The sequence below is a fragment of the Chinchilla lanigera genome, unplaced genomic scaffold (assembly GCF_000276665.1).
Source record: "Chinchilla lanigera isolate Chin_1 unplaced genomic scaffold, ChiLan1.0 scaffold00039, whole genome shotgun sequence".
NCBI classification, from domain to species: Eukaryota; Metazoa; Chordata; class Mammalia; order Rodentia; family Chinchillidae; genus Chinchilla; species Chinchilla lanigera.
This window is the reverse complement of record NW_004955440.1, coordinates 9,662,003-9,676,124: the sequence shown is the minus strand read 5'-3', so window position 1 is coordinate 9,676,124 and position 14,122 is coordinate 9,662,003. Positions and strand designations below refer to the sequence as shown.

The following is a 14,122-nucleotide window of genomic DNA, read 5'->3' as shown; positions in this document are numbered from 1 at the left end:
TTACTGTGTTATCATTGGGACAGAGTACTCAACACCCTCACTCTAAGGAAGAAGATGTTATTTTGCCTCACAGTTTGTGGAGGGTTAAATCCATAGTTGGCTGGTTTCAGGGCTGGGCAGCATGGCAGAGGGTCACGGCAGAGGATGAACTCATGGCACGGCAGGCCGGAAGCATAGAATGATCAAGGGGGGAAGGATATATACCTTTCAGGCCACGCCCCCAGTGATCCACCTCTTCCCACCAGGGAAGACCTCACCTCCCAATATCATACCCAGCTGTAAATCCATCAGTGGACTAATTCAATGATGAGCATCACACACCCACAGTCCAGTCACCTCCCAAAGCCCTGCCTATGTGTGCATAAGGCTTTGGTAGTATCTAAATATAGCCCACAGCAATGCCTCAGTTGGTGTCCATGCTTTTGGGTCCTGTCCTAAGTTTCCTGGAACGAGCACCCAAAGGTCTTGTGAAAACGATGGAGCAAGAGCTGAGCAGCAGGTTAGTCATCTCCTACACTGTCCTCCAAATTTCAACCTGCTTCTAGGTTATAAGAAATAACTAGTAAGGTAATAAGCATTCCGTTATCTTTTCTAGTACATTTCTTGTTGACATGCAAAATGTTACACACCTACATATGCCTAATGCACATTTCCACATGGTGTATCCATATTCTGCAATCATGCACACATTCACACTTCTGGGATCAGTGGTTCATTTCTTTCTATTGTCTCTTTATACCTGGTACACATCCATTCTTTCAATAGAGTTTTAATTAGTCATACCTCTTTCAAATACCAGCTATGTGTTCACAGTGGGCATGGAAAGACTGATGGGACAATCTTAATCTTATTGAGGCTTCAGTTCCTGCCTTCTCACATGAAGATATTCCAGGTCTTCCTTTTGGGGTCTGATACTGTGCTCCCTCCAAGTCATCTCAGAGATTTGGGTGATCATTTTACATGGAACGACAGACTCTAAATAGGCTTCTTATACTGAAAGCACTGCATTGTTCTAGGTCCCTTGCTGGCATGAAAAACTTCTAAGAGGCAGAGTTAATGACTTTATTATTCCTTATCTTCATACATGGAAATACCTCATCGTGTTCCAGGCACCAGAAAGCAGCTATACTAGGAAGCTTATACTGAGGTAAAAGAAATATTAAGCAACTAGATAACTGCTATGTGTTTTACATGTGGGTTTATATATGGTACCTTAGTAATTATTCTGATTATTTTAATCGCATGATCTGAAGAGAAAATGATATGCAAATTGCAGTTGAGTATATTAATCATTTTAGAGCTCAGGTGGTTTTATCTTTGTTGGTTTTACAAAATTATTATAGCTTTAGATCTAAGTTTTAGATTCTATATTCTAAATTCTAGTACAAATTAAACTGTTTTAAGTAATAAAGCACGTGCTTTTAAGAAATAACAACTAGTTGTTAAATCTAGTTTCTGGAGCTACTTGCCCAATGTCCCTTGGAAGCAAGAAGTATTTAGCATTACATGGCAGGAAAGATCAGCAATTTGTCCAGATGGGATGCCAGCCAGTCTGCCAGTATTGAGGAAGTGCTCAGCAGACACTGAGATACAGGTGGGAAGAATGAATGGCAGTGGGGCACCCAGGTCGCACCTGTTTATCAACTTATGTTGGAAGCAAGAGAGAAGGCAGGAGAGCAGGAGACAAGCTTTGATCAATGGTAACAAATCTGGCAGAAGAAATCCAACTTCGCATGCACACACTGTGTGTTTTTTGTATTTTATGTGAAAGCTCCCTGTGGTCCTCAAATATAATTTCAGATAATAAGTTTTCATTTACACCAGTCTACCAAAGAAATTTTGTTAAAAATACATGTTTATAAATAGAAATGACCTAAATTACATGCTGACCAGATTTTACTGAGAAGGGTTTGGTTTTCAGTACCAGCACAACACAGGCTCTGTGACTTGTAATATTTGCTCTGCTGATATATTTAAGTTCTTCTTCTCTTCCATTCTGTTTTGATTTTGGATTCATCTACAGCCATTTAGATATACATTAAGCTTCTTAGGTCATTTGGTGTAGAAAATATGTGATTTAAATAGTGTCAGAACACCCTCCATCATGTTCTGTGGTATAGATAGACCTAAGAAACCACCATCTGTGTAAAGATTGACAATATTGATGTAAATGATTTTTCTGGATCCACAAAGCTAAGACAAATCTAGCTCCAGACCAGTATGTGCCTTTGGAAGAGGGATTTCACTCTGTGAAAATTTCTGTATGCCAGATTGATTTTCCTCTAGAAGAAAATTATATGATCTCTCTATGTGATGGTCACTATCAATTTCAAAAAGCTAGTATTTAATTACTTTCCTATTGAACAATGAGGCTGCTTCTAATCTTTTAGTAGATCATAGTACTTTGCTGATAATCTTGTTTACTCTGATCACATCTATTAAAAAGCATAGAGCAAGGACACAGTGTGTTATGCCATTTTATCCCCAGAAGATGCTTTTCTTTCCTTCTTAACTTCTGTTTTATGTTTCTGCTGCCCTCAGAAGGAGACATTTTATAGTTCTTTTCTCCGTTCTTTATTTTTAATTCATTCTTTTATTTTTGGGGGGACTCGTTGCTTGTGTTTTCTTCCAGGTATGCAATTATTCTTATATTGTTTCTGCCTGTCTTCCTGTTTGGTCTTTTGACCGTGTGTGTATTTTCAGTGGACATAGGCTGTTAAGAACAGAATCAAAAGCAGGAAGAAAACAGTTACAAATATCTAGCTCACCTGTACACCATATGAAGTACAAGTAGGTTTTCTTCCCTAAATAAATGCTTGATATTAGCTCTGCATTACATATAGCTCAGCAAATGCAATACATTTTGAGACATGAAATTTTGATATTTTTGCCCAATTAAAATGCACAATTTACTGCCTGAACATAATTTTAGAAAGTGGTATCCAAAATTCTCAATTTGAATACAATGATTACATGAAGAGAGCGGCCATAAGAAGACAGACCTTGATGTCTTCTGCATCCCTTAAGAAAGGGCTCAAAGTCTAGAGGTGAGGAGGAAGGTAGGATAGGACACATAAAGAAAGTAGGAGGAAGACAAGAAATATCATAATTTATAAAAAAGGACTTTTACAAAGACTGGAATTTCAGGACACAGAGTTAGACGTGGTTGTCCATATATGCACTCCCTAGACTTTTATGCTTCTTTTCTTCCAGGCCCATCAGACTCAAAATCCCTTAAAAATATTATAAACCTTACTTTGCTGGGTGTGGTTTCACAGGCCTGTAATCCCACTGCTCAAGAGGCTGAGGCAGGAGGATTGTTGGGGGTGTAAGACCAGCCTGGGCTACAAAGTGAGCTCAAGTGCATAGAGAAACCCTGGCTCAAGAAGACAAAAAAAAACAAAAAACAAAATAGCTTAGTTGTCAAAATAAAGGTCAGCAATTTCAGCAATCTGACTTAAGATAGAGAAATAGACTCAAAGTTTTCAACAGTGTTTGTAAGCAAAACAGTAGATCATCCATTTAAAAAAAAAAAAAAAAAACCAAGAAATAAAAACTAAAACAATAGAATGGGCTTTGCCTTTCTCCTGTAGCCATTCTCTTTCTAACTGTGTGTGGGCATTTGCTTTTTCATGTAAACCAAGCTCAAACTTTTTATAAATTCACAACTTTCACAGAATTCTATTTCCAAAATACATAAATATTCCCAGCTCCACACTGTAATGTGCCTTTCCTTTGACGGCCCCCGCTCTATTTCTTCAGGTGTAAAACACCGTCTAATAAATCCCTCTATGTCTCTTTCAAAAATGAAAAAAAAAAGAGGGAAGAAGAAATGCAAGGAAAAATGATTCTGTGCCATCCATGAGCTAAGCCCAGAAAAGGGCAACTGAAAATTCTCAAAAATTTCTTGGTAAGCTGTTCTGGATTTCCAGTCTGGGAGTTAGGCACAGTTTGCTAATTGCAGCTTATTTGTATTCTTAGTACATTTGTTGAGCAATGCTTTCATGGCTATTCTCTCTTTCTTAATTGGTCTCACTCAAGAAAAAAATGTCTGCCTTTGGGAATCTACTGAAAATCTTCAACTGCTTTCAAAATGTTGGGTTTGGCAAACACATACTATGTTTAACTCAGTGGTGCCCCATCATGTGGAACTCCTGTGCATCTACACGGAGTTTTTGTCTTCAGGTCGCTGATAGTTTCCCTTATACCATCAGAATATCGTCTGGACAATGCTACTAATCGATTTTGAAGAACGTCCATCAGCTTTTCTGCCTGACACTTTCATCTTACAACTGTGAATTTCATTAGCTCATCACCATGAAACCCAGACTCTTTCTGAAACCGGCTGAGTGGAGCATCCCTTGTCTGAAGAACTTTCTTCAGCCTTCTGGAGGGTTTCCTTGCATTTCATCCTGGCTTCTTCCCCATCAGTGTCTCTCTTCTGATTTTGCAAATTCTGTTTCTTTGTGTCTTTGACTGAAATATCCTATTCCTTCTTTGCCTCTCACTGTACTTCAGTGAGAATGGCCTTCCCCTTCCACTAGAACTGACTAGTGCAGTTCAAGTGTTGTGTCATAACCTAATTTCAGTTGGGCAACAGGGAAGAAAGGATTGCTGAATGTTCATGTTCTTTCTTGTGCATGAACTTTTTCTCTACTCTAGAGTTAAATTAATTGCAATGGCAGAACTGTGTAGAAGTATTTTATCTTGACTCTATGCTTCTGTGGCTTGTAAGCATCTTACCACCACTTCCAGGGCCTTCATCCTGTGAACACTGCCCTCTCCCCACACCCCGGGCTCATTTCCTTTATTCAGTATGAAAGAAGCCAATATGGACACTGGCGGTGTTACAAATGAAATAACTTCTTTCCTCCCTCCAGGCCCTTGGACTTGTTGTCACTTCTGCTGGCAACATTTTTCTTTCTTATACTTCTATGCTCAGCAAACTCATTCTACATGATCCAATTTAAATGCTCTTGTCCAAGAGTGACTCTTATGACTACTTAATTCTAGATATGCTCTTTATTTCTCATAGGTGCTTGGTTTTCTCCAATCATAGACCTTCCATAATTTTACACATGGAGACATAATTAGACACTATGTAGCCTATCATTGCATATCCCAGCGTAACACATTGCCTTGGAAGATGGTGGTGTGAATAAGTATTGAAACAGCATACTCCTGCTTGAGGAAAGGGAGGCAATGTGAAAACATGCAAACCTAGAATACTTATTTCATTATATGACGTATTAAAGACTTGAACAGGTGACAGCATATTATTTCAGAACGTCTAAATTTAATTTAGAGAATACAACTTTGAAAGGCTGAAGAGCTTTTGGATATTTTTTCTGGCAATTTAGGGAAAGCACAGCCTTGTCGATAGAATTATCCCCCCAAAGTGGCTGTCCTTTGTTTTAAAATAAGAAAACACTGTGTGAGCATAATGCCTTTCAGCCTGAAAGCCATCACTAGTATTAATTAATCTACAAAAATGATATCTGGCTCCAAAAGGTAGAATCTGTGACTTAAGGTTTATCTGCAAAAGCCTGCTTTGCCCCCAAGCCATAATGACTTCCCGAGCTCTGTCCTCGAAATCTTTCCAGCTCGGGAGGAAGCAGCTGATTCTGTGAAACCTGCCACAGGCTTCTGACTCCTGCAGGGTTATCTGTAGACATGTTTTATACCTCTTTGACAAAAATAAAGAAGATAAAGATTCACCATGCTACAAGCAGCACTCTTTTCTTTGAAAATTTCTTTATGGGGAAATACAAAAAATGTCCTGAAAATAAATGGGTCTCAAATATAGAGTAGCTGTAATGGGGAATATATAAGAGCAGGGAACAGATGCAGATTAGTTCACTTGTTATTTTGTATTTAAAATCGTTGCTCCATCATAACACTTGATCAGCAGTCATCATAATTCTTAGAGAGGGATTCATTGAATGTCTGTGGAGTTACAGACCCCATAGCATAAATTTCAACACTGTCAGGGTACTGGGTAGTTTCCTCTAAGAGATTCCAAATGTCAAATTACAAATTTTGGGGTTAATATTCAAAAAACGTACTTTTGATTACAATATTGATCCAACCAAGAGGGGAAGTATGTCCGACAAAGGGGATCTGAATCTATGAAACTTAAAGGTCAGGTACCTGATGATTCCTTGAAAAGGTTCAGGAAAGTTCTCTGAATATAGCAGACGTACAAAGTGGAATTTATATACAGTACAATGTTTCAGAAATAAGGCTGAGGATGTTTGGTAAGTAGAATGAATAATAATAATTAAATAACAGTCTGAAATTAAAGGAGTTTTTCAATTTTTAGAAGAGAATTTTGATGCATACCATGCCGTGCGCGATAGCCGGTGCTAGGCATAGTGGTGGGAAACTGCTACAAGGACTGGTGGGTGAGAGGAAACACAGAGGCCCAGCGGCAGTAGGAGAGCTGGAAAGGTGGGCGTGACCCACACGCCAGAATCCGGGGGAGGAGCATGTGAGTCTGAAGAAGGTGAGTCAGATGTAAAGAAGACTTTATGCATTCCGGAAAATAACTCAGGTGTTTGTGAATGGAAATGTATAGTTTCAATTAATCTGTTCTGTTTTGCGGGGATTTGTGGTTATTTTGGCATTGGTCATTATTACAGATAATTCATCAATAAGAATTTAGCACAGAAGTGACATTTCTCTCTTTAAATAACATTACATGAGAAAATTAATTCAAAGAGAGGTTTATAAGTAAAAGTTGAGTGCTACAAGTGTTTATAAGTCACAGCAAAATAACTGAGTGCCCAGAAAGAGAATCTAGGTAAACCTAAGTCAAGACTAACATGTAAGTTGATTGGCAGTTTCAAAAGTTATGGAACTAACGGCTGCATGTGTGTGTGTGTGTGTGTATTGGAAAAAGAGAGGCAGAAAGAGAAAAAAGTAATACATAGACACGTGAATATATAGAGATTTAGAGACATTACTAAATGAAGGGCTTAAAACTATCGGTTTTGCAGCTATTTAGTAATGTGTCCTAACGTCGCCCTTCCAAGGGTATCTGGGCTAAAGTATGGAACTTGTGGATCTACTATGTACTCATGTGTTGTCTATATTCTGGATACTAAAGTCATTTTTTAAAATTTGACTGTATTTTTTAATTGACGGTAGAGTTACGACATACTAGTGAGCAAAAACAGCAATGCCAGTAAGTAAACTTAAAAAACTATTTTTGAATATCTTAACAGTTTCACTAAAATTATGTCTGGCAATAGGCATAGCTATTACATTGTGATTGCATCATAATTATTGATTAAATTTAAATAAGATCCATAATTTGGAATTTTTAAAATTATAACTAATACATATAGTTTATGTTAAAACCTGGGACATCTGAAGGTACTATTCAATATAATTGCATATACTTGTGTGTATATATAAATATGAATATAAGCATGTGTGAATATATTTGCCTAAATCCATTTTCAATCTAAGTTCATGTTTCATGAAATGTTTCAGAGCAAATATTAGCATGTTCTACCTTTACAGCTCTTCATAATTATTTTATGCACCTTATTTACTTTTTAATTCAAACTTTATATATATTTAATAAAATTTATTTTAGTCATTGGGCAACTGCAGTTTATCAGATTTTATAGTACCTCCTAGTAATAAAGCAGTGAATAAGACATAACAATTCCTTCATATAGCTTATAGTTCAGTAAAAGAAAAAGAAAATGGAAATTTTAGTGTGATGTAGTTGAGAAGGAAGCAAATCAAACTGCTATTGGGAGCTGATCAAAGAATGGCTACCTCATTCAAATTTGAGGCTCAGAGACATGTTTCTTATAGAAAATGCTAATACTTGCATAATTAATTTTCAATATTAATTACAATAGTAAAAATTGGCCTTTGTTATGAATAGTAGCCACAGTATTACTTTATAAACATTTAATATCTTATTATTACATCATTTGACAGACATGTGTTTCCTGAAAAAAAAAAACTATAGCTACAAAAGTCGTATGAGTAGAAATATGATATAATAAAGAAAATACAAGTCACATCCTCTGACTTGAGGCATTTACAGTCCAGCCACAGAACAAGTTGGTTACCCATGAAATCAGACTGAACAACACAAATCAGTGTATGAGCATGTGCCAGGATGAAAGAACTGTATTGTTACAGAAAATTCAAGCTCCTTGAAGGGGAGAGCCACATCTTAATCATGTTATTAAGGCTGGTGGGTATGTATCTGAGGGTAGATACAAATAACATAAATCAGGGGCTATAAGAGAGGTCTGTAGATTGGATGCTATAGTAAGCCGGAAAGCTGTTGAAGGTTTTGACAAGAGAAATGAAATAATGAAGTACTGCTTAAAGGAGGTTGGTCTGGAATCATTGCCCAGTCTTGAGATGGATATAGTAGAGTATGAGGGTGAGATCAGAAGCATTTGAGGCCCATATGGAGGAGGTTACCTGCATAAGGAGAGTATGTGGACACCATATTCATTAAGGAAAACTGCTTCAGAAAACAGGGATGTATGTGAAGGGTCACCCCAAAAAAATGGATCCAGAGAAAATGTGCTCTAAGGCTAGTAAGAATGTTTGCTAGTAATAGAGATGGACTCAATTAAAAAAAAATAGTTTGACAGTGAGCTACTTATGGGTTCAGTGTGAGAAATTTTCCTTTTGTGGTGGCCCTGAAAAAGAAGCCTTGGGAGAAACAACTAATTAGTGCTTGAAGATAGAAGATAAAACAAGAGAGAAAATAATCAAGTATAGTTCTGCGTATTATATAAGCTTACAATTAACATGGAAAGCCATTAATCTTCCATTGACATGCCCATTTCCCACATGTTTATGGGGTTTTTACTGTATTTTAGCAATCATTAAAATCAGAAGAATGAATAAGGAACATAGAAGACAACGTCTCCATCCTCACCAAACCAACATTCTATTTGGATGACAAACAAATAAAGGGAAATTTTATGTATGCCACATGGTGCATGGTGGTTAAGTGTATATGGAAGTTTACAAATTACTGGAAACCAGGTGAATTACACTGCAACAGAAAGAGGAGTGAGGCGAATGGAACTGTCCCTGCAGAGGAGGTGAGATGTCTGTTTATTTAGAGCAGAATGAGCGAGGAGTGAAAAGGAAGAGATGAAGTCAAAGGTGTTGCTAAAACCTGCAAGACAGAATAGAAGTCAGGAAGCATTTAGTGCCAAGGGGCACAAAGTCTGTGTCCCCTTCAAGCTTCATGTGCTGGAATCTTAACCACCATGGGGGATGAGTGGAGACGGCACATTGGGGAATAATTAGGTCCTCGTGTGGAGCCTTATGAATGGGATTGGAATCTTTATAGGGCGACCTCACAAAGCTCTCTTCCTCTTTTCATGTTATGTGAAGACACAAAGAGAATTTGGCAATCTGCATCAAGGAAAAGAGCTTCACTTGAACTTGAACACGTTGGTACCCTGATCTAGGGCTTCCAGACTCTAAACTATGAGAAATACATGTTTTCTGTTTATACACCAACCAGTCCAGGGTACTTGGTCACAGCAGCCTGAATGGACAAAACAGTCTCTGGACAACAGTGAACTTGAACAACAAATGCCTTCCCAATCACACCTTCCAGTGAGACTCTAGTCCTGGTTGACATTTTAACTGCAACATTCGAGTATCCTTGAGCTATAGGACACTGCTCAACTGTGCCCAGATTCCTGGTGCAAGTAACATGAGCTATTGTAAGTGTTTGCCATTTCAACTTGCTGACCGTTGGGGTTGTTTCCTTCATAGCAATGGATCAGAACATATAGTGCTAGAGTGAATTCATCACTCACCAGTTGTTCCAATGGAGGAATAATGTCTTTCAAAACATGCTGTGAATGATTCCTTCTGTGTCGAGATATCTGCAAATATATAAAGAAATGACACTGTTACATTCTTTTTCTCCAAAAAATTGTATTTTAAAGAGGTATAATTAAATGGGCACGTACATGAAAATTAATATTAATTCATTCAAGAAGATGAATGAAGGAGATAAAAACTGCAGATATTAGATGATTATTTGAATAAAACTGGTTAAGGGGACTGGCTATAACTCCAGTAGTCGATATGCTTTTCTGACTGTGTGACCTTGACATGGTTCTCATTAAGTGGTGACATCCGTGTGTTCTCATTTTGGATCTGGCCACATCCTCATGTCAATTTCAACCAACATATGCTATAGAAGTACTAACTTGTGACTCAAAGATTAGATCATAAAAATCTTCATGCAGTTTCCCCTTGGAATTCCATCTTGGAAAATAGCCACCATGCTGTGAGGAAACTCAGACACTATGCACAGGGTGAGTATAAGAATAGGTCTCATCAGTGTTCTGGCTGATGGACTAGCTCAGATTCTAGCAGCCACCATCCACCAACACTGTTGTAAATACGAAGACTTCCTGAGGATTCTTTCATTCAGCCAGGGGTCATCTCGTTTTCAGTCTTCTCAGGAGATTCCTCAAGCATCATGGAGTGTAAACAAGCTATTACTACAGTACTGTATCTGACTTTCTTTTACCAAACTCTAAGGATAATAAAACTATAGCTTTACACCTTTTATGTTTCATGGCAATTTAAAATTCATTAGTAGAATTGGACTGGACTCAAATATTTTCTATTGGAACAGATTTTTGAGAGTTGATGCTCTACTACTTTTTATATCTTCCCCTGTTATGCTGATGTAATAAAATACACAAAAACATATCATTGTAACACGTAAAAAGAGAGCTTAATGTTCTTTCTCTTAAAGTAGCATCATGGACAAATCCTATCATAAAACAAGAAGACAAAGAACTTAGTATTAAACCTGCTAATTTAAAGGCTTCTATTAGTAATACTAATAGTACTATTTCATATTTTGACATGACAGAAAAGGAGGAAGGAAAGGAAGGGAAGAGGATGGGGTGAGAGGGGAGGATGGAGGAGAGACAAGAGAATGACTAAAAAACAGAGAGGCAATGAAACAGAGAAACAGAGACAGTGAATTGAAGAAACACAGCAGCCCTGAGTACTGTATGTAGACAAGGACAGTGTTGTTTTTGGTCCTGGTTACTGGCAAAAGTAACTATCTGTTTTCCTTCTGGTACAAGGAATCAAACTCACGACCTTGCACTTGAGAGGCAGGTGCTGTGCCACTGAGCTAAATCCCCAGCCCTAAAAGTAACTATCTGAAGGAATTAGATCAATGTTCATGAAGAATTGAAGGGAACTGCATCACCAGAGACCACAATCTCAGCCTAAGCAAATCCATTACGCTGTATGACCTCAGAAATGCATATCTGCTCCACAAACCCAGTTATGAGGAAAACACAAGTCTGAGGATATGATTTTTTTGTACTATGTACTTCACATCTGGCCCAGGGAAGAAAATCCACAGTAAGACCCTCCAGAGAGCACAGCCAGAAGCCCTAGAGAATAAAGGTTAAGGAGAATTTTTTTGAAAAGAAGAGACAAAGGCTTCTCTGCTGCCAGGGCAGGAGTTTCACAAGGCCTGGCCAAAAGGATTTAAGTATTGTTTTGTTCCAGAGATTGTAGGCTGTTTAACATTTTCCTCTTTTACTAATGACTGGGATTTATGTTTCTATCTTTTTTCCCATTACTGAGTTCTTGTTCCATCATTTTCTATTATAAGATGGACAGAGCAACATTGGCAAAGTGGGACCGGGAAGTTGTATTTCAAGTACTAAATCATTAACCATTGAGAGAGACCTGAGTCTTGTTGAAACAACCATTTTTCACTAGACAGTCTAGAAACAGAGCTTTATGTAGTAACTGGACAGAAAGTCTGAATGTCTCCTTGTCTTGGTTACTTTTTTCTCATTGCTGGAACAAAATACCTGACACCCAAAATTAAGAAAGGAAAGTTTATTTAGCTTACAGTTTGTGAAGGTTTTAGTCCATACTTGGCTGGCTCCAAGGCAGAGTGGCACATGGTAGAAGGCAACAGCTCATGGAAGATAGCAAAGCAACAAGAACAAAAGGGCAGGAGCAGTGGCAAGTGGCCTCTTTTTCTCCCTTACATATGCAAACTATCCACCCCCGGGGCAGGTGTAACACACCCATAATTGCAGTATTAGACTATGGATCAATCAACAGTCTATAAGTCTTCCCCATGACTGCATGAGGATTTGGGGGACATGTAGACACAAACCATAACACTCTTCTAGAGAGGTGAATAGATGTAGTTCTAAGTGTTGGACGTCAGGTACAAAATGATAGAAGGTGAAGCAGAGGGAAGACTTGATACTCTTTCCTGGGCATATACTTAGACCACCTTCCCTTAGTTTACTTTGTTGTTTGGAGTGGTCATATGACTAGTTCAAATCAACAGGTGTGTGAGCAAAACTAATAAAGCTATAGAAACCAAACCTACTAAAACCACTGTATTGTCCAAGACTTCCATTTCTTGGTACACTGAAGCACTCCTTCCTGCAGAAGGAAGACCTTGGGGTCCTGATGAATCATGTGGGGAAAGTCAGACTCACAAGTGGAAGGTTCACTTTGTTTTTGTTACTAAGCTTTACAGTTTATAGTTAGAGTAAGCTGTAGAGAGTTCCTGTGGAAAACTTTCATCCATGATGTAAGTGGAAAATACATTTCTATTTTTTTGAACCATCCATATTTTAGACAATTTTACAGCTGCTAGCTGTCTTAGTTTTCTCACTGGTAAGACAAAATAACCAATACTCAAAGTTAAAGGAAAAGAGATTTATTTGGCTCACTGTTTGTAGAGGTTTCAGTCCATAGTTGGATGTTTCAAGGCAGGGTAACGTGGCAGAGGGGCATTACAGGGAGAAATAGTTCATGGCAGGCAGAAGGCAGCATGGCAGCAAGCAACAATGGCAGCTTCTTTCTGTGCCTTTTATATTCTTTCTAGGCTACCTGGTTGAGGGTAGGTACCAAACCAGTCAGTGGGCTAATTTAGCAATCACACACCCTTAGTCCTAGTGCACTTAATCCTAGCATTGCACCATGAATCAATCCCAGCATCACAACGTCTAGATCCAGTCACTTCTGGAAAAGTTCCACGTTTGGCCACATGAGGCTTTGGTGGAACACCTAGACACAAAATATAACACTAATATTACCAAAAAAAATAAAAAGGTAACTATAGTTAATGCTCAGTTAATATTAAAATGAAAAGTTTTACACATAAGAAAATTGAGAGGAAAAATAAATAATAGAAAAGATTCTAGAAACCTAAAACATTTGTATTCCAGTTATATCACCTTCTTAGAAATGATAGAAGGGGCTGGGAATTTAGCTCAGCGGCAAAAGCGCCTGCCTGGCATGTGCCAGGCCGTGAGTTCGGTTCCCGGTACCAGAGAAAAACCAAAAAAAAAAAAAAAAAAAAAGAAAAAAAAATTAAAAAAAAGAAATGATAGAATTATCTATTTGTTATTTAATCCTCTTAAAAGCCAAGAATTTGCTTTACACTGCTATATATTTGAAAATCACTACTCGTAAATATTCAGTATACTAAGATTTGTAATCAATACTAAGAATTTAATATATATGTTTAATATTGAACTTTTACAAGAGTTGTAACATTCTAGGATGAGAGGAATTTTCTTATTTTATTTTCAAGAAACATAACTAGATTTCTAGTTGTGGAGTAAAAGTCATTTTCCTGGCATGTGAAATACCTCAAGCTTCACATTTAGAGAAAATGGTGCCAGGTAAATATCGCTACAGTATGGATGAGCGGCTATGTAGCCATTCAGCAAAGTCAGATCCTCCATTTTTTTATTGCCAAGTCTGTGGCCTATTTTGTCCACCATTATTAGATTTTGATGGGCAGAGTTCTTTCCTGTCCTCTGCATACAGTATGACCATTCTTTTATCTGTAGAATCTTTCCACTAAGGCAATGTTTCAAATTAGGTTATGTACATATTGGTCAAGAGCACAAGAAATTATTTTACCTGCTAAGGTTTTAAACTTGAATTGTTACTTATAAATTCTTAAGTTTTAGTAGAAAAATATGCCACATCAAAACCATCTACTAGTGATATGAATGCATATTCTCTTTAAAATGAAGTTATTTCAGTTTAAATAAAAGAAATTAAAGAGTAATATGCTGCAAAAATATGG

The 14,122-nt window shown here is 37.6% G+C and overlaps 1 protein-coding gene across 2 annotated transcripts in view; it reads right to left on the bottom strand.

Annotated features, from left to right (window-relative positions):
• The window catches only part of Arhgap15 (Rho GTPase activating protein 15), a 590,914-nt gene that overhangs the window by 505,962 nt on the left and 70,830 nt on the right, over positions 1-14,122 (bottom strand). For both annotated transcript variants that reach the window (XM_005390781.2, XM_005390780.2), the window contains one exon: positions 9,825-9,893. In XM_005390781.2, coding sequence (XP_005390838.1) covers positions 9,825-9,893 — 69 coding nt within the window. The remainder of the gene's footprint in view (positions 1-9,824; positions 9,894-14,122) is intronic.